Consider the following 21,729-nt stretch of genomic DNA (forward strand, 5'->3'; position numbering starts at 1 on the left):
TTATAAAGTGGACACTCTTGGGGCAGTTCTAGATTGGAAACTCTTGCAAAGAAAGGCTTAGAATCTAGGGGACAGAAAAGACCTTACAAATTAACTCAAACAATCCCCTCATTTAATAGAGGAGGAAATTGGGGCCCAGGGGAAGTAGATATTTACCCACATTTTTGAGCTAATTAACAGCAGAGTCTGTCTCCTGACTCCTAGTTCAGTGGTGTTTGGGTTTTGTTTTGTTTTTTCCTACTATGCCACACTCAGAGTGAAAGGTGTATAAATAGTTTAATAAAGTAAGATGGTATTCCTTCAGCAAAGGGTCCAAAGAGCAGAGGGCAGATATGAGCCCAAGGTCAAAAGCAAATAAGGAACCAAGAAGGGACTGGGCTCAGAAACATGAAGGGTAATTTGAGACCACATTGAAAGAGCCTTCATTTGGTTCCAGAGGTGGGAGAAGGTGAGCAAAAGAGGAATTGGCAGAATGAAGTTCAATTTGAGCAGCCAGGTTGATGGCCCAGGGCAGATAAACTGAGTGCATGCCTCCCTTCCTGACTGATGTCACTGTACACAGAGACCTGGAGGGCTGCCCAAAAGTCTGTGACCATGTGCATCCATGGGAAGACCAACCCTCTCCACAGACATGTACACACGGCTGTGCTCCCACATGCAGCCACATGCAGCCACACGCACACATACACACCAACCTCCCAAGGGCAGTCCAAAGACACAGAAAAAGTTTCTTGGTATTATCTGCCAAGGCTGAGAAATGGAGGGGTCAGATAAGATAAAATTAGATATTAAAAACACATAAGACGTGCTGTGTTTCTAAACAGTACCAGCATGGTGTGGGTGCTGTGGATTACAGCTATATTAAAGTTCAAATCCACTCAGCACTCCAATTATGTAATCACTTGGCAAATCAAGCTCCACCCACCCCCATTCTTTAGCATCTCTTCATTTAGACCACAGACAGTCACGGTCACTATCCTCAGGGAGCTGGCCGGTGGTGGCTCCCCCACTGCTCATCGCACCCATCCAAAATAAGCAAGGTGCTGCAGTTGCTTCTTCCTTACCAAAACAAAATGAAAAACAAACACAAAGCCTCTGCCTGATGCTTGATTCTAGGAGAACTGATTAATCTCCTTCTCTAAATGGATTCATCCCTTTCGTTGGAGTTGCAGAGCATTTTATAAGTACCCAGGAAGCTCAGGAATGGGCATGGCAAGTCCTGGGCCTTCCTGGGCCCTGTTCCCTCCTTCCGGTCACCCCTCTCCGAGATTAAGATCACAGAGCCTTGGGCACCTCTCTCCATAGGCCTTCTCCCAGGTGTACAGCTCTCACCCTCTTTCCATATGTTTCCTTGGCCCTTCTCCTCCCCTCACTTTGTCTTCTCCCCCCTCTTTATCCTCAGTCACTATGCAGAAAGTGGCCAAATTGAACCTGGGAGAGATGAGCCCAGTCCTGCTTCTGGGCTCCCTGTGGTCAGTAAGGCAGTAGAGGAGGAAACTGACAGCCTTCGGACCAGGGCAGGAGGCTCCCCAGATTTCACTGGGGTTAGCAAGAGGAACAAAAGATGTGAACAGATTATGGTGGACTGTTGAAAACCTGTTTCCTCCTTTCCTTTCCTCTGTCTTAAGCAAGCTCCTTCTCATTTGGTTGCAGAAGGTGTGATATCTTTTGTCGTCTGCCTTCCCCATCAGTGGTGTGCTGTTTATTAAATGGCTCTAACTTTGGACTTTCACAAGTGGGAAATATGGCAGGGTCAAAGTTGCCAAGTGGCAGAGCTCCTAGTTAACAGTTTCTGGAGAAGAAAGGAACACATTGTCCATTAGCTCTGAGCTTCCGTGGTACTCTTGGCTATTACCCAGAGCATTCTAAGAGGGAATGATAACATACTGGGAACACATCAGTGAACAGCAGCTCTACATCTATTCAACCCCTGCTCGGAGACCTTAAGGGGCTCCATGACTCCTCGCCACCGACATAAATGATGCAAATGTATTGAGAGATGAGAGTCAACCTAGGAAACCACAGCCTAAAGCCTAAAAACATGGCAAGGGCCTTGGACCCAGACAGACATCTCTGAGCCTCAGTTTCCTCATCAATAAAGGAGAAATAATAATACTTAACCTCAACGATGTTGTGGACATAATTGTCTTTACAGAGTTTCTGTCTCAAAGGTATTCATATTTAATTATATTATACCAGTTTCCCATTCCTCTTGTCCCAGCCTTGTCAATGCTCAACCGCCTGGCATGTTATAGGTATCATGAGCTGAAGAAGCATCTAGTCCCCCTACCCAGGAGAAATTGCTAGTTGTTACAGAGTCAGCTGTGAGTACATTTATAATCACTTGGTTGTTATGGCTATGGCAGATATGATTTAGTGGTTGCTTAGTTGGTCTTTCCCTCCTTTCTTATCCAAGAAAACCAACGAAACTCACATATACTTGCTCCAGCTACTTTTTTTTTTTTTTTAATGGAGAGTACAGAAAAGCATAAGGTCCATATGGCAGTTATTGATTTGGGCCATCTGGTAAGCTAGGACTTGCTCCCACCATGTTGGATTAGAAGCTATTCGAAAAGCCTTTCCTCCCATAAGAGATGCATTGGTCAGATGGGGACAGGGATGGATTTCATTACAGGACGGGGAGTACAGTGAGAGGAAGCCAGAGCAGGACTCCAAGGGGACTGTCTGCAACCCTAACCCTACAACAAAGACCAGAGAGAGCCAAGAATGTGTTGATTGACACAGGGGCACTGAGGGTAGACGGTGCCCCCACTCTCTCACCCATTCGTGGCACAGAGAGACCTCTAAGTAACTAACAAAAACAATTTGAAAGAACTTTATAATTATAAAATACTCTGCAAATATTACTATATGCCTGCAACATGAGGAAGAGGGAGAGGTCAGTCAAGTTCAAGCTAGTGAGTGAGGTCCTCTAGCCCTAAAAGATGACATTTCCGCTACATTTTTAAAGGATATTCTACTTTTTTCCCCCTCTCTCTCTCTTAGCTTCTCAAGTATTTTCCTTTTCAAGGCGCCTTCCTCTACTTGCTCTCAGCCCAGAGGCAAAATTTTCTTTGCCTCCAGTTTTTGTGAAGACCATTTATTGTTTTCAAGTTAGAGCTGTGTGAGAAATTAGATTTTTTTTTTCACGGTGCTTCTAAAAAAGTCCCCAAACAACAAACTCACGGATTATTTTTAAACTTGAGGGAAATAAAATTCCGCACAACTTTCCCACCGCCTTGAAAGGCTACACGAGTGGCTCAATTACAAATAGGGGTTTTAATAACGTGTTTTACGTCTTATGTTACAGGTATTCCAAGCCAACAATGATGCAACAGAGGTGGTTTTGAACAAGCTGCATACGCCACTGTTGACGAGGTTTGTCAGGGTCCGCCCTCAGACCTGGCACTCGGGCATCGCCCTCCGGCTGGAGCTCTTTGGCTGCCGGGTCACAGGTGAGATGGGGCTCCCGTGAGGTTGGGTTGCGTCCTGGGCTCTGCTCCCTCTTTCAGGTCTCTGCAAACAGCATGATTGCACCACGTGACGTTTCCAGAAGGATCGTTTCAAGGACTCACATCCTAGCAGAGTTCGTCTTTTCATTCATTTATTCAGTATATATTTATTAAATGTCTACTACTTCTACTAGCTAATATTTTTTTAATGCTAACTATGTGCCAGGGAAACCAAGACTTAGAGACTTAGGTCCCCCAGCCACTAAGTGGTAGAGTCAGGGTTTGAATCTAGGCAGTTTGAATTCAGAGCCCAGCTCTCAGATGACACTTTCTGCTGCCTCAACTGGGGGCCAAGAGCTATGCAAGGCGCTATGGACACAATGGTGAGCACAGCAGACCCAGCTCTGTGGGGGCATCTGGACAAATTGAGAAGACATAGTAATAAACAGACAAACCCATAAGTACATGTAAAATCAAAACTAAGATAAAGAATATTTTAGGGGATTTGACCCAGTCCTGGAGGTCAGGGACGACTTTCTTGAGGAGGTAGTGACAGATGACGGCAGAGGGCACATAGGCATCACGTGGTAAAGAGGGGCGGGTAAGGGCACCAGACAGCGATCACAGCTTGCTCATTGGCATTGGGCCAAGAGAAACCAAAACAGAAAGTGACGGGGTAGGCATGGAATGTGAGCTGAGACCCCAGAAGTGCAATATGGAGGACAGGTTGGGGGGACCAGAGTGGGAGTTGGGATAGCATGAGGAGGCTAGTGCAGTGGTATGGATGAGAGAAGATGGCGGCTGGACCAGTCCCGGCTGTTAATAAACTATCTGAACCCTTCATCTTGTGGACTCAGCCCAGAGCAAGCAAGTTGCTTCTTTGGCCTGGAAGGGTCTTCAGTGTACATCTGTCTTCCTTACTGTCACCCAGCTCTAATAGCTCTGAGAGGGACTATTCCATGGTGGGACCTTGTTTTAAGCTTCTGGCTAAAACACCTCACATGTGTATGGTCTCTCCATTTTTCACATCCCTTCTTTGGACACCATCTTTTCTACTGTCTCTAACAACCCTATGAGGTGAATGGGGCAGAAAACCAAGACTCAAAGAGGATAAAGAGCTTGCCCAAAGTCACCCAACCAGGAGGTGGCAGAGCCAGGAACTGAACCCATGTGTTCTGAATACAAATTCTCTGCTCTTGTCACCTTTTCACAATTCTCGGCTTCCCTCTTATGGGAGTGGTTCATCCTAACCCCACCTGTCCCTTTCATGTTACTCTTCCAGGCCAGCACAAGCTAACCAGCCAGGACTTAATTAAGACTTCTTTTCTAGAAAATTGAAAAGAGAACCAGTGGATTTGAAGAATTGGGACCACCTGGAGGGTTGTTTTGATCTTTAACTCAGTTTACAAGTATTTAATTCACACTGACTGTAGACACTGCCTTGCCAGACACCATTTATTCATGCATTCTCCACTCACTCATTTGCTCCACAAACTTACTGAAGGCCTGCAGTGTGCCAGGCCCCATGCTGGGAGTTGGGGCTAGACTAGTGAGCAAAGCAGATGGGGTCTCTGACATCATGGAATTTTCAGGCTAGTGGGCAAGACAGATAATAAACAAAGACAGGCACTGGATAATTATAAACTGAGATGTATGTCTGGAGGAAAAGAACAGAGTACTCTGACCTAGAGTGACTGAGGAGACCTAATTGACTGTTGATTGAAAGTTCAGGAACAGCCTTCTGAGGGTTTGACTCTCAAGCTTGGGGTGGGGTAGTGCGTAAAGGTTAGTCTGGTGGTGACTGAGGGGAAGAGCATTTGGGGGAGCAGGAACAGCATGTGGGAAGAACAGAAGGCAGTAAAGAGCTGTAATAACACTGTGGAAGTAAAGACCTGAACCCAGGAAGGTTTCCTTCCAGATGGGAAAACAATCACCCAGGAAACAATGCTCTCTTATGCTCCCTGCCCCAGGAGGGTCAGTGGTGACTGGTACCACTGACAAGGATATGAGTCCTTGGCTAACAGCCTTAGATGCTAGACAGGCCAGGCCTTGTGCTGTGAACTTTTATATAGTAACTAACGGAATCCTTGCAACAACCCCTAAGAGGTAAGTACTGCTATGAGTCCTCAACCTGGGGAAACTGAGGCACAGAGTAATTCCATCATTTTCCCAAGGTCATACAGCTAGTATGTAGCATAGCAAACATGAACCCAGGCAGCCTCGCTCCCAGTGCTGACTTAGAGTTTAATAATTGGATTCTTTTACAGCTCCCTACTGATGGGTGGTGGTCCCAGTTATTTGGGTGTGAGCCCTGACTTCTTGTATTTTCCTCCTCTCTCTGCAGACGCCCCCTGCTCGAACATGCTGGGGATGCTTTCCGGCCTCCTCGCCGACTCTCAGATCTCGGCCTCCTCCACTCGAGAGTACCTCTGGAGCCCCAGTGCCGCCCGCCTGGTCAGCAGCCGCTCAGGCTGGTTCCCTAGGATCCCTCAGGCCCAACCGGGAGAGGAGTGGCTTCAGGTGGACCTGGGAGTTCCCAAGACAGTGAAAGGCGTCATCATCCAGGGGGCCCGAGGAGGAGACAGCATCACTGCGGTGGAAGCCAGGGCATTTGTGCGCAAGTTCAAAGTCTCCTACAGTCTAAACGGCAAGGACTGGGAATACATCCAGGACCCCAGGACCCAGCAGCCGAAGGTAGGCCGTTCCCGTTGGACCTTACCCTAAACAGAGAGGTTAAGTTGGGGGTGCTTATTTTCCACCTAGGCAGTCATTCACCAAACTCTTGTAATCCCATAAAACAAATGTTAATTAGCAGATTACTTTGTGCCAAGCACTGTGCTAAATGCCTTATTTTAATCCTTATTATCATTTTAATCCTCACAACATTTCTAGAAGGTAGACCCTTTTGTCACTCCCATTTTCGAGATGACACACTGAGGCGGGATGTCATGCCGAGGGCCACACAGTGTGGCCTGTGGTAGAGCCAGGTCCCATAATTTTGACTCCAGAACCCAAACGCCTGACCACTGCTTAACTTCTATGAAGTTTGATGCCCTTTCTACTCTCTTTCAAAGTTTCCTCAGAATTGGCCAGACATCCAAAGAAGATGTGGTTTTTGGAGGCTAGACTATAGAAACCAGGGATTTTCTTCCAAAAATATCTGTGTTTTTCTGAAAGTTGCTACCATTCTTTGTAGTTTCCTAGTCGTGACTCTTGGATATTTCCCGCCTCTCCTCCTGAGGTTGTGGAAAAGCGAGAGAAACTTGCTCCAGGCCACAAGTGCAGGCCAGTGCATGCACTTCTTCACTCAGAGGAGTGAAGGTCAGCCTTCCACAGGGCACAGAGGCGCCCCAGGAAGGGGAGAGGACATCGTACCTCTGTCCCTCTCCAGGTGAATTTCCCAGTTAGCTGGGCGTTCCGATCCTCATTTCTAAGTTACCCCTCATTTTCCTCAGAAGTACAGGGCCCCTAGTAAGGAAGGGCGTATCACATGTCTCTGTTTAGCCCCTCGACTGAGCAAATGTTTTCATTCTTAACGCAGAGGCAAAGGCTGGGTTGGAGGTTTTGCAATGCTGATGTCAACTCCCAGCTTACAATTCCAGAGGCTTGGAAAGGCTCAGGGCTTGGTAACCAGAACCTTCAGTGGAAGGAGAAGTTGAACCACAGGCTTCCCCAGGGAGAGCTGACCCTGGCTCTTCTTAACCCTTCTGGGGGCCTGGGAAAGGAGATGATGGAGCCAGGGTCAGAGCCTGCCCTCCCTGTGACAGCGCCTCCCTTTTGGAATCGTGGACCCTGGGCATTCATTCTGCAAAATGGAATGGTCCTGCAGCATTCGTGAATGCTAATCAGCCACAGCCCCTAGCTGTCCCCACACCCACATTCTCCTAAATCAGTGGCTCCCAGGTGTGCTCTGGGTTGGCTTCCCCACCTTGCTTCAACCAGGGCAGCCCCCCTGTGATCAGTTTTATGTATTGGGGCTCTAGGCAAGTTTTCTTTGGACGGAATTACCTCCGCTAAGCAAAGGTTTGGGGAACGCAGTCTGAGACTATCAGTGTGTGACCAGAGGGCGTGGTTGTTGACCTAGAGAAGGGGGTGGTCACTTTGCCTTCAGGCTCTCAGTGAACTTGGAATGATCAGTCGACTGGGACTTTCTGAATCTAGACTTTCGAGCATTAGAAAAAGAACTAGATTAGAACTTTTTCTAAGACACTGTGGGCTTCAAAACAGGCAAGGTAAACTTAACTCGCTTCTCTTCTCTCTAGCTAGCTCCAGCTTAAGACTCATTTGGAGCCTAATTCTTTTCCAAGCCCTCAGTTTCAGTTTCAGGATAGAAGAGAGGCCTGGCAATTGCCACTTTCATCTGCTCCCTATTTTCCTTGTTTGTGGCTCTGTAATCACCTTCCAACTGAATAAGAACTTTGGTCTGAGAATGGCGCTCCCATGGATTGTAATGTCCAGCCATCATGAATCACTGTGACGCTGCCTTCTGGTTGGATGTGAGGGTGGGGAGGAGAAGGGGTAGGAAAGAGAAGAAGGGGGTGACGGAGGAGGGGTCTCCCACAAGAAGGGCTGAGCGGCCTGTCTCCCCTGCAGCTCTTTGAAGGGAATATGCACTACGACACCCCTGACATCCGAAGGTTCGATCCCGTCCTGGCACAGTATGTGCGGGTGTATCCCGAGAGGTGGTCACCAGCGGGAATTGGGATGCGGCTGGAGGTGCTTGGCTGTGACTGGACAGGTAAGGCCCTGGCTTCCCAAGATGCCCTGGGAGGAGGTCAGGCCGTAGCATGGATGCAGGCAGAGGGGACACCCATTTGCCCACCCTGGGCCCTGTCGTGTTCTCCTGTCTCAAACCACAGGCCCCGCAGCCTCTAGTCTTGGGACAATTTCTCAAGGATTGTACTTTGTCCTTTTTAAAGGATTATTTCAGCTCTCCAACCCAAGCCTCTCAAAAACAAATCATAACCACATACCACCCACCCAAATTCAATTAGACCCTGACTCTTCAGACCAAGGAGCTATGGCTGTTGATTTAGGGAAGAAAAAAAAGAAATCCTCACGATAAAGTAATCGGTTTATGTCTGAATCTGGCCTCCAGATGTCAGTGGCTAAGAGACTTCATTTTCGTTTCGAAGCCACATCTGTAAAAGGCATTTATTTGCTCAGGAGGGACCCTGTTGCTGGTGAGCTGATGGGAACAGGATTTCATCCCACTGTGTGGCAGGAGGAGTCTTGCTCATGCCTGCCTTTGCCAGGTGGCCCAGGTTCAAGCTGCACCTCTAATTGTCCTTAACAAGGAAAAGATCCCCTGAGCATGCCCACCTTTTGTTTCCAGGGAAGCACCCTGTTCTGAGTCAGGCCCCCCTTTCCTCTATGCACCAGCCCTCCTTCCTCGGCAGCGCTGGCACTTGATCTCCCCCGGAGCTCACTCACTGCCTGCCAAAAGGAGCTCAGGGCAGCCACACGAGCCCAGTGCCAGCAGGAGCAGCAGCAGGCTGAGCCTTCCTCCCCTCCCCACCAGGGCCCCAGGTATCTCCCTTTTCCTGTCTGTGCTGTACCTGTCACCAGCTCCCCCAGCAGAGTATGGTGAAGGATTAATAAGGGCATGTCAGAAAAGTGCTTTTGGCTCCCAGGGAGAAAAGTGCTGCCTGAGCACCAGCTACGATGGCAAAGAGGTGGAGTCCCGTTGAGACACATAGGCAGCAATCGGGCCCAAATTAGCCTCTCTCACCTTTGGACTGAAAGCAGCCCCAATGAACACATTCAGTGGGGCGATACTTTACTCCCCAATAGGTAGGAGTCAGGCCATGTTTCCCTGGAGCCTGCTGAATGTGCGTCACCTGTCTACTTGCAGGTGCTAAAAACTGTCCCTCCAACAGTGATACAAGATGGCTTCATTTATGGCCTCCTTAGCGTCAGAGGGTTAGAGATACAGGGGACATGGGAGTTTCTATGCCAGTGGCTTTGAAACACTTTGAACCATCATCTATAGAAATTTAAAGTAAATGTCTATCACGACCCACTTGACTTGTAAGCACACCTGTGTGCACGTGTACACACACACATAAGAACACACACGTGTGTGCCTATGGGGAATAGTGTATCCCTAAGTGCCTGGACTCCGGGGACAGATTGCCAAGCACAAGTCCTGACTCTGCTGACCGCTGGTGGTATAACCTCAGACAACTTACTTAGCCTCTCAACATCACAGTTACCTTAGCTGAAGAATGGGGATGATAATGGTATAGCTACACCCCCTAGGGTTGCTATGAGGATTCAATAAAATAACAAAGATAAAGTACTTAAAACTGCAACCTGGCCCGTAATAAACCTGTTAGTATATGTAAACGTAACTGAAACAAAAGGTTCCCAATGCAGTGCTCATCCTTACCAGGTGAGTACATTCTGAAATAGTACCGTCTGTGTTTTTAAAATAGTCAAGACCCATTACATTGATTCTACAACCTACTAATGAGTATGACATACAGTTTGAAAAAAATCACAGATCCAAGCAAATGCCTCTTTCAAAGACAGGGACACTGAGTCCCAGAGAGAGGAGGCCACTTGCCAGAGGTCACTCAGCTAGCTGGAGGCTGACTCACATTTCCCTGGTCTCCGCTGCCCCTCTGTGCCGTGCCTCTCCCAGGCTGACCCTGTTTTATGACTGACCGGACAATTGCAAATGGCCTTTTCACTCTTGCCCCAAATCACACTGGCCATGGTCAGCAACAGGTTTCTCATTTCAAAGTCCTGCCTGGCAATTCCTTGGAAGATCCGAGTTAGAGTTTGTTACCCTCTGCCCAGCCTCCTTCCCTTTGAAGTCTAGGACATCTGGTTTCAATTGCGGGGAGCGCTGCAGTTTAATGGGCAGTTACCTCGGAGCGCCCAGAACAAACACAGTGGACACAGAGGCCGGCTGCTGTTTCCTCACTGTCAGTCACACGCCCAGCCCTCCTGTGGCCTCGCTAGCCCCTGGTGCCCCTGGATCCACCAACCCGCTAACCCATTTTGCTATCTAATATTTCCAGACACTGCTCTCATAGACCGTGTGGCTTTCTTGCTTTTCACATGTCCATTTCTGCGACTCCTCCTTGATTCACTTCTTCATTCCTACCCTAAAAGGATACCAGGAAAAATCATGGGCTGGGCAGAGTTGCTGCAGCTAAATAATTTGACAGAGCTGCTTCACCTGTTAGTCGGTTTGTGTTTCAAATGATTGCTTCTTGCCTTGCTGCCCAGAGTTTGCTTTACAATTGAGTTTGAGATTCTGTGACACAGTGACAAATTTGAACTTACAAATTGGGACGCTTTGAGGTTATTTGCTATTTACTATGAGCAAGAGGCAGACACAGCAAAGGGAAGTCCGCAAGGTGATGTGCGTAGTATTTAATAGCAGAAAGATGGGAAGTCGACCGTGAAAAAGCTATTCAGTGTATTTAGTGATTTCCTTCAGCTCCTGGTTTTATTCAATGGTATCCTGAAGGGGCCTGACAAAGAGGCCTAATCACTCACAATAGTGCAAAGGAACATGTATAGAAATGGGAGGAACAATGCACGGGCTTATTTGGCGAGTCTCATTGGAGTGCAGCTCTGGGACGAAGACCCCACCCCACAGTGCATGGACTTGAATACCAGTTACCAGACTCCTTTTTGCCCCACCCAGGGGCCTGACTCACATCTTCATTCATTTCATAAATGGTTGCTGAATGAATGACTGGCATAAGTAAACAAACAAGTGAATGGATGGGTGAAGGAATCAGTTGGGTCAGAACTGACTGCCTCCAGCCAGGTTTGGCCCAGGATTTGTTGCATGCTGCTTGTTATACTATTTTGAATAAGTTGCCAACATTGACAAGTCTGGAGGGTTTCCATCGGGATTTCTAAAGTCATGTGGTGAAATTTTTTTTTGCAAGATCTGGCTACATGGGGCGACCTCCCCCCACCACCCTGGGTCCTCAATCTGCTGGAGTCACTCGTGGTGGCCTCCTTTCAATCAGGCTTGCAAGATCCCCTCTGTCACCTTCTGTCCCACACTTTACTCTCTTCCCAACCCCCAATCAGCCATCCTCGGGTATAGTAACTGTGTGCATCCAGGAAGCTTTTAAATTTGCCACACCCTGACCTAAAGGCACAGCCCCAAATTGTTTCCACCAAGTGGAGTCTGAGTCTCTTTGAATCCATATTCCTTTCTATTCGTTTTGCACAGACACGGAACTACAGTGTCTGGGGTCACACCTCCCAAGCGTCTGGCTTTGCTTATGGCTTTTGCGATTGTGCTTTTGATTATCTTATTATAGGTGGGCCTTCTAAATCGCATTAGCTTTGGTTCAAAAAGTTGTGACTCAGAGAAGGCTGAAAAGAGAAAGTCTGTTCCACGTGAAAGCAGGGGTGAGCTGGGAAGGCACGTCAGCTGCCACCCAAGAGGCAGTGCACAGATAGGCATTTTCCACATCATTAAGCTCACGAGTTGTTCTCAAACTGTTTTTGATGGGCAAAGTTTATTTTGTGTGTGTGCATCCCCCACACTTCTGTCTTAAACGGAATACACAGAGCATGGTGTAGTTAGTGCTGCCATGGGGTCAGCATCATTCATGTCCATGACTGCCTTTCTGGCCCTTCTGTCGGCCCCAGGGCCTCTGCTGTGCTGTAAAGAGCATGGCTTTGGGTCTGGGCTTGTGTCAGGGCTGTTTCTGCAGCTTGGGACCATTCTTGTTCAACTCAGTCTAAGTTCCTGGCTTGACTGATGCACACAGAGGTGACTTCAGAGGGGGTGTGTGTGTGTTCATCTTCATTTTCCTTTCTTTTTCCTTATTTAATAACCCCACACTTAGAGAGGAAACTTAGTTTTTGGCGTCTTCCTCCTGCTGGTTTCAATGCAGGCTGCTGCATGCAGCATTCATGTCCCTTCCTTTTCCTTTACGCAGATACAAAGCCCACAGTAGAGACGCTGGGACCCACCATGAAGAGTGAAGAGACCACCACCCCATATCCCACTGACGAGGAGACCACGGAGTGTGGGGAGAACTGCAGCTTTGAGGATGGTGAGAATCGGGAGTCAAAGTCGTATTTCACCCAGGGTGGCACAAGTGCCAACCAGCTGGAATAGAGGCTGGCCTGTGGCTGGAACAGGGATTTGGGGGGTCCTCTGGGTCAGAGGTCAGGGAGGTGTTGGGTACTCAGGGGCTTGGGGCAGTGGCCATTTACAACCAATGTAGAAGTATTCAGATATTGGGACAACCAGTACAGCCCCACAGACATGAACCCTCTGGTCATCAGCTGAGATAAGTGTCCATTTAAAGAGGACTCCTCCTTCGAGAAGTCTCCTTCTGTAGCCCTCACTTCAAATCTTAGAATCCACAGCCTTGATCCCTTTTCCTACTATACGGTGTCTTCAGGGTACAGTCAGGTAAAGACCTGTAGGTGACATGGCCCGTGGAGCACAATGGTTGGGTTAACTCAGCAGTTAACCATTCCTTAATCACATTTCCCCCTGCCTTTCACCACCGCTGATTGAGAACATGTTATAATTATGACTCCATAAGAGAGCGCATCCGTCCTCCGTGAGGTGAGTGAAGGTCAGTGACAAAGGCAGAAATGTGAAAAGGCACTTGAACCATTCCTGCACAACTCAGGGCCTCCTCTTTTTGGGTCAGTCTCCTCACGTGGGAAATCTGTATTACTTCCATCTCTCATCTTCTAAACATAGCCTAGTTAGTTAAAAACAACAATTGGCAGAACCCAAAAGCACGTCACATTTTAAATCATACTGCTAAGTTTACCGAGTATGAGGACATTCCTAACAAACCACAAATTTTGGAACACCTGGCATTTTTGGCTAGAATTTAATGCTTGACAATTTACAGTAAATTACTGATCCTTATTCAATGTTCATTTAAATAAAATGAGGGAAGATTGGTGAAGAGACTTGGGAAGTGGAGACATAAAGATGTAGCACCGACTCCATAGGTAGATGGTGGACTCTTTCGAACCCGCACATTCAGCCATCTCACAGTCTGAGGAACTGCACTAATGCAGTGAGCAACTTCCCCACCCCCACCCCCCCAAAAAATGGCTGCGAAGAAGAATGGGAGGGAAGCCAAAAATAAATGTTGAAGTCGTGTGACTGAAAAATGATAATTTAATGCATATGCTTTTAGGAATGTGCTTTTGTATATTGTGTGGGTGGAGGGACCCTGTTGGTCAGGGTTAGTTGAATACAGAATTCCGACATTTTAATGAACTTGTTTTTGTTTTACAAAGAGGAGAAAGAGACTGGGAGAATCTTCCGAGACATGTTTAAGATAGTTTGAGAGCCAAACGTGGAAGGCATAGGGAGTTAATATAGGGTATTGGATTAGCAGCGTTAGCTTGGTGGAGGGCAGGAGGATGCCAGTCCAAAGGAAAATTTAAGGGTTTTGCTGCAAATGTTCAGAAGTTTAATATAATTTTCCCGTTTGTAGTGGTTTGTTTTATTTGAGGTTTCTTTGGTGGTTCCTCCCTTCACTTCTTTTTACGAAAGATCTCTTTGTGGAATCTGGTTCCTGAGATATAGTATGCATGTAAACATTAGAGAGGAATTATGGTATATTGAATTACTCCATATTTTTGAACGGAAAAATGGAAATTCAGAAATTGTCGGGAGAAGAGGCTGGTGAGGGCTAAGGGCTGACTTTTCCAAGCCACAGGTTGATGCTTCTGTAATAGATTCCATGTGTTTCTTCTCGATTCAAGCTGACTTTGGCCATGGGTGGGCAAACATTAAATATTCCCTCGTGGGAAGGGGAGGGACAAACAGCCTGGTGACACTCTGCCTCTGAGACCATCAGTGCCTTTCCCCTCAGAGGTGAGCCCTCCTCACCCCCATCATGTGAGCAATTTGTTTCCACCAAGTAGGTTGTTCCCTTTAGACTTTCTAACCCTCATTCTAGGCCTTTCTCATGCAAATTCCTCCCTGGGAACCCCAAGAAGGGAAGTGAGAAGGCTGGAGACCTCACTTCCTCTCTGCCACCAGCATTAGCCAGCAATTTTCTGCTGTCTCCACAGCCACTGCCAGCAAATTTCCAAATTTGGGTTCCCATTTCCTCTCTTTACCCCACCTTCACACCCACTGCCACCTAATCACATGTTTGGCACCAGCTCATACTGAGTTTTAGAGCTGAGTGGAACCAAAAAAGAAATGCCTTGGGTTCAGTCTTCTAGTTCAGGCAGGTGAACACCTGAGCAGACAGGACAAGCGACTGTGTGGTCGGGTTTTAGATTTCCACAAGGAACACATTCTCTGGGCCTTCAGGTGCTCAGCAACATGTGGAATTATTTTTCCTCCTGGTCAGCACTGAGCTGGGCACCTGGCTGGTCTGGGCCCCTCACTCTGCCCTAACATGCCAAATCTCCCACCTGGCCGTGCCTCCCCCTGTGGATGCCGAAATGACCTGGTCTTCTGAAATGAGAGACATATCACAAGTTGGTGAAGGGTGGCAAACCAGCCTTGCTTGTTTCTGAGGCCACTTTCTCCTCCCTGGCCAGCACCTCCCTGGCATTTCAGCCTCTCTGGATGCTAATGGACTGCCCCATCACTTCTGAGAGCCAGGTTGGCAGGAGCCAGCCTTCCACAGAGACACTGGGGAGACACTCTTCTCTAGCATTTAGGGAACAGTGATTTTCACATTTGTCTGCTTTCCGAGGTGGACAGAAGAGGCTGATTAGAGCCTGAAGCCATTTGGTGGCCTCATTTATAATTGCTTACTATGGGAACCACTGGCAGACTTGGCTTTCATGCCTGGGAAGGATGAGACCAAAGTCTGACCCGAGAGCCAGCAATCGCCAAGATGAGTTAAATGAATAAGCAAACAGAGCCACTTCTTTCTCTGCTCTGCACTCAGGCTTTGCCAGCCATTGAAATAGCACCACGGTGGCCGTTCTCTGAATCCATTTCATTTGCTTTCCTCTGGGTTATTTTTTCCCCCTTTTTAGACAAAGATTTGCAGCTCCCTTCAGGATTCAACTGCAACTTTGATTTCCTGGAGGAGCCCTGCGGTTGGATGTACGACCATGCCAAGTGGCTTAGAAGCACCTGGGCCAGCAGCTCCAGCCCAAATGACCGGACATTTCCAGGTAAGCCCGCGGTGAATGAAGAGCCGAAAGAGTTAAGGCTAGCCTGCTCCATGTTTTTCAGCTCCAGAGTCCCTGACAGGCTTCATAACTTCCCACCACAGAGCAATCCTCTGCTCTTTGCCCACAAACCACCACAGTCTTTGCTCACAACGTCATTCCACAGAATGATGGGTTGGTGGTTCATACCCACTCTTGTGATTACAGTGCAAGAAGCTGGGAGGGAGCAAGAGAGACCAAGATAAAAGAAGAGGAAGAAAGAAAGAGCAATTGGGAGGTCCTAGGAGATGGGATGAGTCAATGTCCCCTTGTTCCCATAGCCAGCACTCACTGCCACCATCACAGAGCCTCTTGTCAACGGCAAACTGGGTATTGTTCCTAAAATGGCTCATTAGGAAACCACTGGCCTCAGAGTCTGACCGATCCTTCTCCTAGGTTATCATTGCTTCTGTAGCAAACCAACTCAAGGGCCTGAAATACTGCCACACCCATGGGTGTCTCACCATGCTGCCTGGCACTTGACCTCAAAGAGTGTTGCTGCCAGTCCTTGGAATATTGTTAAGCCACCCTTTTGCCTTCAGAAAGTCAGATTTCAGAAAGCTCTGTGGCACTGTTTATAGTGAGGGGCTGCCTTTAGCCCTTCTAAGCAGGCAGAAACAAGAGTTATCTACTGTCTCCACTGTTACATGCTTTTACAGGGGTATTCTGGTAAATATTTCACAATCAGCTCTCTGAGGATTTAAAAACAAACAAACACAAAAAAACAGCTTTATAATGTTGATCAGTTTCAGTGATGTAAATGCTCCTACTATGATTAAATTCAAGCTACCAACCATCGCTGGAGGTAGAGTTGGGAAGTGCAGTAATACTGCAGTGTATAGGTTTTTTTCCATCATACAGATGTAATAGATATAAATAACTTTGGCAGCATTGGTATTGGTAAAATGTATTAAAATAATTAGGAAGTGTTGAGTTTGGAGAATGTATTACCTTTAGTTTCTCCTATCATTTATTTCATTGTAACTTTATGTAATTTAATTTTTCATAATGCTTGCGCTTAACAACTGGCTTGCAAAATTCCAGATAATTTAGCAATATGCTCTCTCACAGGCATTGGCTGCAGCACTCCATGCATTAGCTTTCCATTTTCCTACACCCCCTGGGCTGGACCTTAGGTCCCCATAAGCATTTGAGAGGAAAGGGGTTAATTCTGAAAATTAGTCGATTAAATGTTGCCTGACTAGACAATCAAAGGGGAAAGGTGCCCTCCTTCTGCCGGGTTCCCCAGAGCTGCTCTGCTGCTCCTGTCCCCAGGGAATGGCGGTAGGACAGACACTAGGAGAGCACTGCGGGCCAGCCTCCTGACACAGCCTGCACTTGCTTTCCCAGAGGGTCACAGTGTCTGCTCCGGAGAAAAACATTTTCATATTTCAAGTGTTTATCTCTTCAGCATTTGAGTGCTCGCAGAGATTAATATCTGAAGATCACCACGGCCTCGGGCAACAGGAGAGAACACTTACCCTCGTCCCAGCCTTAATCACCCTCCCTCCTCTCATTCACTGCAGTAATGTTTAATTAATATAATGAGCCTCCTGCACGTTGGAAAAAAAAAATACTTATTTTTATAACCCAGCCTGGATTTTTCATTTTATTTCCTCTCCTTTGAGACTTGGCCCAATTAATTGGTTCTTTTCCCCACCCCCACTTTTTATCTGAAAATAAAAATTTGTAGGGTCTGTGTATGTGTATGTATGCATGGTGTGTGTATGTGTGTATTTCTGGGTTATGTGTGTATGTATGTGTTTTTGGATGTGTTTCTTTCTCAAAGTGTTTGGGGTTTTTTTTGTGTGTGTATGTGCTTTATGTGTTTTTATGTGTAGATGTGTATATATTTGTAAATATGTATATGCATGTGTTTGTGTGCATGTGTTTTACGTGTGAATCTCTGTGTGTTTGTGTTAGTGTGTGTCTCGATTTGTGTTTGAGTGTGTTTGTAGTTTACATGCTTGGGTGTATATATAAGGGGAAAGCTTGGCAGAGGCCCTTTGAATACAGGGATGAAGATGATACAGCATGGGGAGATTTCCTGGCTCTTATTCAGCATCCATCTTCAAGTTCTTTCTAATAATTCAGCCTCCTCCCTTGCACTCTTCTGAGAAGATTTTCTCAAAGACTGTCTGAGGCCAGCCCTGTCCAGGCTACAAGGCCACCAATTAGCAAGTGACAGAGAGCTTCGGTTCCTCTCCATTTGTCTCTGGCCGTCACTTCTGTCCCTTTGCCCATTCACCTCCGTCTCCCCCTCGTCCAGCCCTCGCCCTCACCTGAAGGCCTTGTCCGCTGACCCTGGCTACCGGCTGGGAATTGTAATCCTTCTCCCCCTCCCAGTTGATTCATTAGGCCCTGCGGTTTGGGAGGGCTTTTCAGAGCAAGCTCGCAATGCGGGCAGAATTCCAACCTTTGACTGGCTGGATGGGGACAGAAAGAAAATTAAGGCCATAAGGAACTGCTAGATCTAATGGTGTTTCTCCCCTAAGATACTGAGAAGGAAAATAGTTCTTTTCTTCTTTCAGAGGAATCCATGAAGTTTGGAAAAATGGCACTTGTAACTGGCTTCCAGAAAACAAAATCATAATATTGTTTTCAGAGCCCTTTCCTCTACCCTCTGATGATTTAAAAAATGATTTGCTGTATTTCCCATATTCCTCCTTACAAAACTCGATACTGGGCTTTAAGTAGGAGAGGATAGAAAGCCCTTTCTGTTCAGGGTGGTCCTTTCTTCTTCAAAAAAAAAAAGAAATGGGGCCCGAGGGGAGCAGTTGGGAGAAAGGAAACAGCTGTGCTTGGTTAGGGGCAGGGCAAATGCTAATGGGATCAGAGTCCCTGGACCTTCCAAGTCAAACCTGAAAGCCGCTGTGTCACCCACACGTCACCATTTCACAAAGAGGAGACCACTCCACTCTTCAAGAGAAGTGTGCCATATGTTTTATCTTCCCTATTAGATTGGTAAACAAAAGTAATTACATTTAAGAAAGGAGGTGTCTCAGTCAAGTGCAAAAGGAGTAGAGCTAGAAGAGAAGGGAAGAAAGAAAAAGGGAACTAGCCATGTTGAAATATCATACACAGGCTATTTCGTTAGAAGTGTCTGTGGAATCAACTTACATTCCTTAGATGTTTTCTGATTTAGTTCTTTTCTCATGTTTTGTTTTTTCTCGTTTTGTTTTTTTCTTTTTCCTTTTAAGTAAGCAATTAGTTCTGTTCTTTTGGCTAGCAGTAATGGTTGCTTAAGGCTGACAAGACACCCACTGGTTTCATTCCACTGTTTTTGTTTTTCAAGATAGTCTTTCAAGGCACTCAGAATTTCTTTTTTTAGCTCTTGGCTTGTGGCTCAGAAGCCTGGAGTGTGTTCCTACCCACCCCTGGGGAACCTGTTCCCAATTCACTGACCCCTGGTGGTTGCAAAGGAGCCCGTCCCATGTTCTCTGAGAAGCCTCTTGGCCGTTTCTCTGTAACTACAGGGACACAGAAAGTGTCTCCCCTAGTGGGAGTTTTGAGGAAAATCCGATTTAAGTCTTGAAAGAATGAGACAAAAAGCCCTTGCGATGGCCCTTGTGTCTAGACTTGTACTGTTTTAAAATGGTACCCACTAGCCACGTGTGGCTATATTAATTTTAATTAATTAAAATTAAGTCCAACTATCAACGTCAATTCCTCCCTCACACTAGCCGCATTTCAAGAGCTCAGTAGCCACACTCCATGGGAAAGCGTAGGTATAGCCCATGCCCATCATCACAGAGCGTTGTCTTGCTCAGCGCTGCACCAGCACCAGCAGGCCTCAGCATGAGAGCCTGCTATGAGCTGCTAACCAGGCCCTTGCTGATGCTGTTGCTCTTCAGTTTGGTGGAAAGCAAGAAGCAAGTAGTTAGGGGGATGTGCCTTCTCTACGACCTCTTGATGGGAGTGTTCAATGGCTAATGTTTTGGTCATTGTATCATTTTACCTCAGTGCACAACCATAGTAAAGTAAGCAAGTAACATAGCACTGGTTAGTGTAGGAACTACTTCAGTCGATCAATAAGAGCCTCCTAAGTGATTACTAAGTACTACAAATAATAGTAGTAATTGTCTTTGTTGTTATTGTCGTTATTACATATGGTCAAGAATGAGACAAGAAGACTAGAGATACAGGGTACTCCGCCAGGGCAACGTCAGAATCCTCCCGTGTGTGTGGGCTCCATAAATGTGTGCTCCTGTATACATTTGTTGACCTCATGAAGGATGATTACAGTATTACGTCATTTCAGTAATTTAAAATCATGGAAGTGATATAAGGAAAACAGGCAAAGCCTGTTTGGAGTAGTATGCCATTGTGGAAGGACAGAGCTTTGACTGCCCAGCATTTATCTGTTTGTTGGATTGAGTCTTTACTCTGGGTTCAAAGGCAAACTTAAGTGGGAGTAAATTAAGAACACAGTGTCCTGAAATATTTGCATTTTGCAAATGGTGGTCATCCCATCAAAGGTAAGGGGTAGGCATGGGCCTATTTTGATACAATCGGGCCACTGAATAAACTCCATTAGAATGGAGGACCAGAACTAGGGTTCACCGTGGTGTCGACATGCCTAGGAGATGAAGTGTGGGTCGGTATGGTGGGTAGATGGTTGCAGAGAAATCAAAGGAAATAATTGATGAGTGGACTTGCTTATCATGGGCTTGATTTTTGTCAGAGAGCTACTGGTTGCTATGAATTCAAAAGCACCTCTCTGAATTCCAAAGACCTTCCCCGTAGAGGGGACCGATGGCAACAAACAATCCAGAGCCTGGATTGGCATGAACTTGAATTGCCGTCAGAAAGAGGTTGCTGTGGCTTGGCTGGGGCTCTGCAGCCACTGCACATACTGAGACAGGAACTTCTCAGGCTTAGTCCATGATAGATAATTAAAGACCAGGAACAGCTTGGCGCTTGGCTAAAAGAAAACCAATATTCAAGCAATAATTTTAACTGGAAAAAGAAAGCACAGAGGCCCTTCTTTAAGGGAAGTAGAAACACTTCTCTGACTTTGTAAAAATGACAGTGGTAGAGAGGAGTGTGATTGTTCCTTTTTTCTGAAAGTCATGATTGCTTGAGTTCCCAGCAGTGTATGGATTGATAATGAAGGGGCAGAGTGGTCCCAAGGCGGCCTCGATTGCAAAACCTTCATGAAAACTGACAAACCAAAACACAGCCACAGGTAGATTCCTGCAAAGACCAGGCCTGAAACCTCAAATTGTCCATAAAAGGCTCAATTGTAAACCTTGAGAATATCCTGCTGAGTTTATCCAAAGTCAATGTTTCCCTTAACTGGTTGTTAATTCGAGGACCTTAGCAGAGACAGACTGGTCTTGGGAGGCCAGCTGAGGGGCTGACTCATGTTTTAAGCATGACCTATACAAAGAGACTATATCTCCTGCAGTACTAAATATTCTTTCAGATGTTTGCTCTAGTAGGAGGGCAAGATGCTAGCCAGGAGATGTGTGTATTGGACAGATGGTGTGTTTGGCTTTGTGATAGCCAGGAGGATCAGACTGGTGATTTATGTCAGGGTTTGGTAAGGTGTGGACACAGTTGGTTCCATTGCTGTTGGGCCAAACACTCACATGTTCACAAAGCACTTACGCAGCTGAAGCCAGATGTGGCCGTAAATCGTCAGGTGAACTATCAGGAGACCCTTTTTAGAGACAGCAGCAGGTTAAAATGTCTGAATGACCCTGTCCTCTGCACTTCCTCTGTGCCCTTTGGAACTCCTGTTGTTCATTCCCAAGTGATTGTTTTCCCTGTATCATGGGCAACAACAGATGTTTTGAGTCAGGGACCCTCACAAAATGCCTCCCAAGTATGTCAGGTCTGGGAGGAGAGGGATTATGTCTCGGAGACATTATTTCTTCATTCTCTTTCAGCCACTGAACATATTTCCTTCCCATTGTCTTTCTGTTGGAAGCTATCCATTGCTGGCATCACTGCCATTAGCTATAAAAATAAGAAGACAGACTTCAGCAGGCAGGGCTGGTTCTTAGCTAGTCAATGGTCAGGGTTTGAGCAACCTCCTAACAATCCACCGGGCTTTTCCTTGAAGTCCAAGTAAGTCATGACAGTCGCCCACCCATGCATGCCAACCCTTTGCTCTGTCAAGTAA

At 46.7% G+C, this 21,729-nt stretch overlaps 1 protein-coding gene across 4 annotated transcripts in view; it reads left to right on the plus strand.

Annotated features, from left to right (window-relative positions):
- Window positions 1-21,729, plus strand: part of NRP2 (neuropilin 2) — a 112,499-nt gene that overhangs the window by 54,335 nt on the left and 36,435 nt on the right. For all 4 annotated transcript variants that reach the window (XM_019726888.3, XM_019726887.3, XM_019726890.3 and 1 more), the window contains exons 8-12: window positions 3,311-3,455; window positions 5,797-6,146; window positions 8,046-8,190; window positions 12,377-12,493; window positions 15,423-15,563. In XM_019726888.3, the coding sequence (XP_019582447.3) occupies window positions 3,311-3,455; window positions 5,797-6,146; window positions 8,046-8,190; window positions 12,377-12,493; window positions 15,423-15,563 (898 nt within the window). The remainder of the gene's footprint in view (window positions 1-3,310; window positions 3,456-5,796; window positions 6,147-8,045; window positions 8,191-12,376; window positions 12,494-15,422; window positions 15,564-21,729) is intronic.

This window comes from Rhinolophus sinicus, chromosome 17, assembly GCF_057876585.1.
Source record: "Rhinolophus sinicus isolate RSI-liver-muscle chromosome 17, RSI-T2T, whole genome shotgun sequence".
Classification (NCBI taxonomy): Eukaryota; Metazoa; Chordata; class Mammalia; order Chiroptera; family Rhinolophidae; genus Rhinolophus; species Rhinolophus sinicus.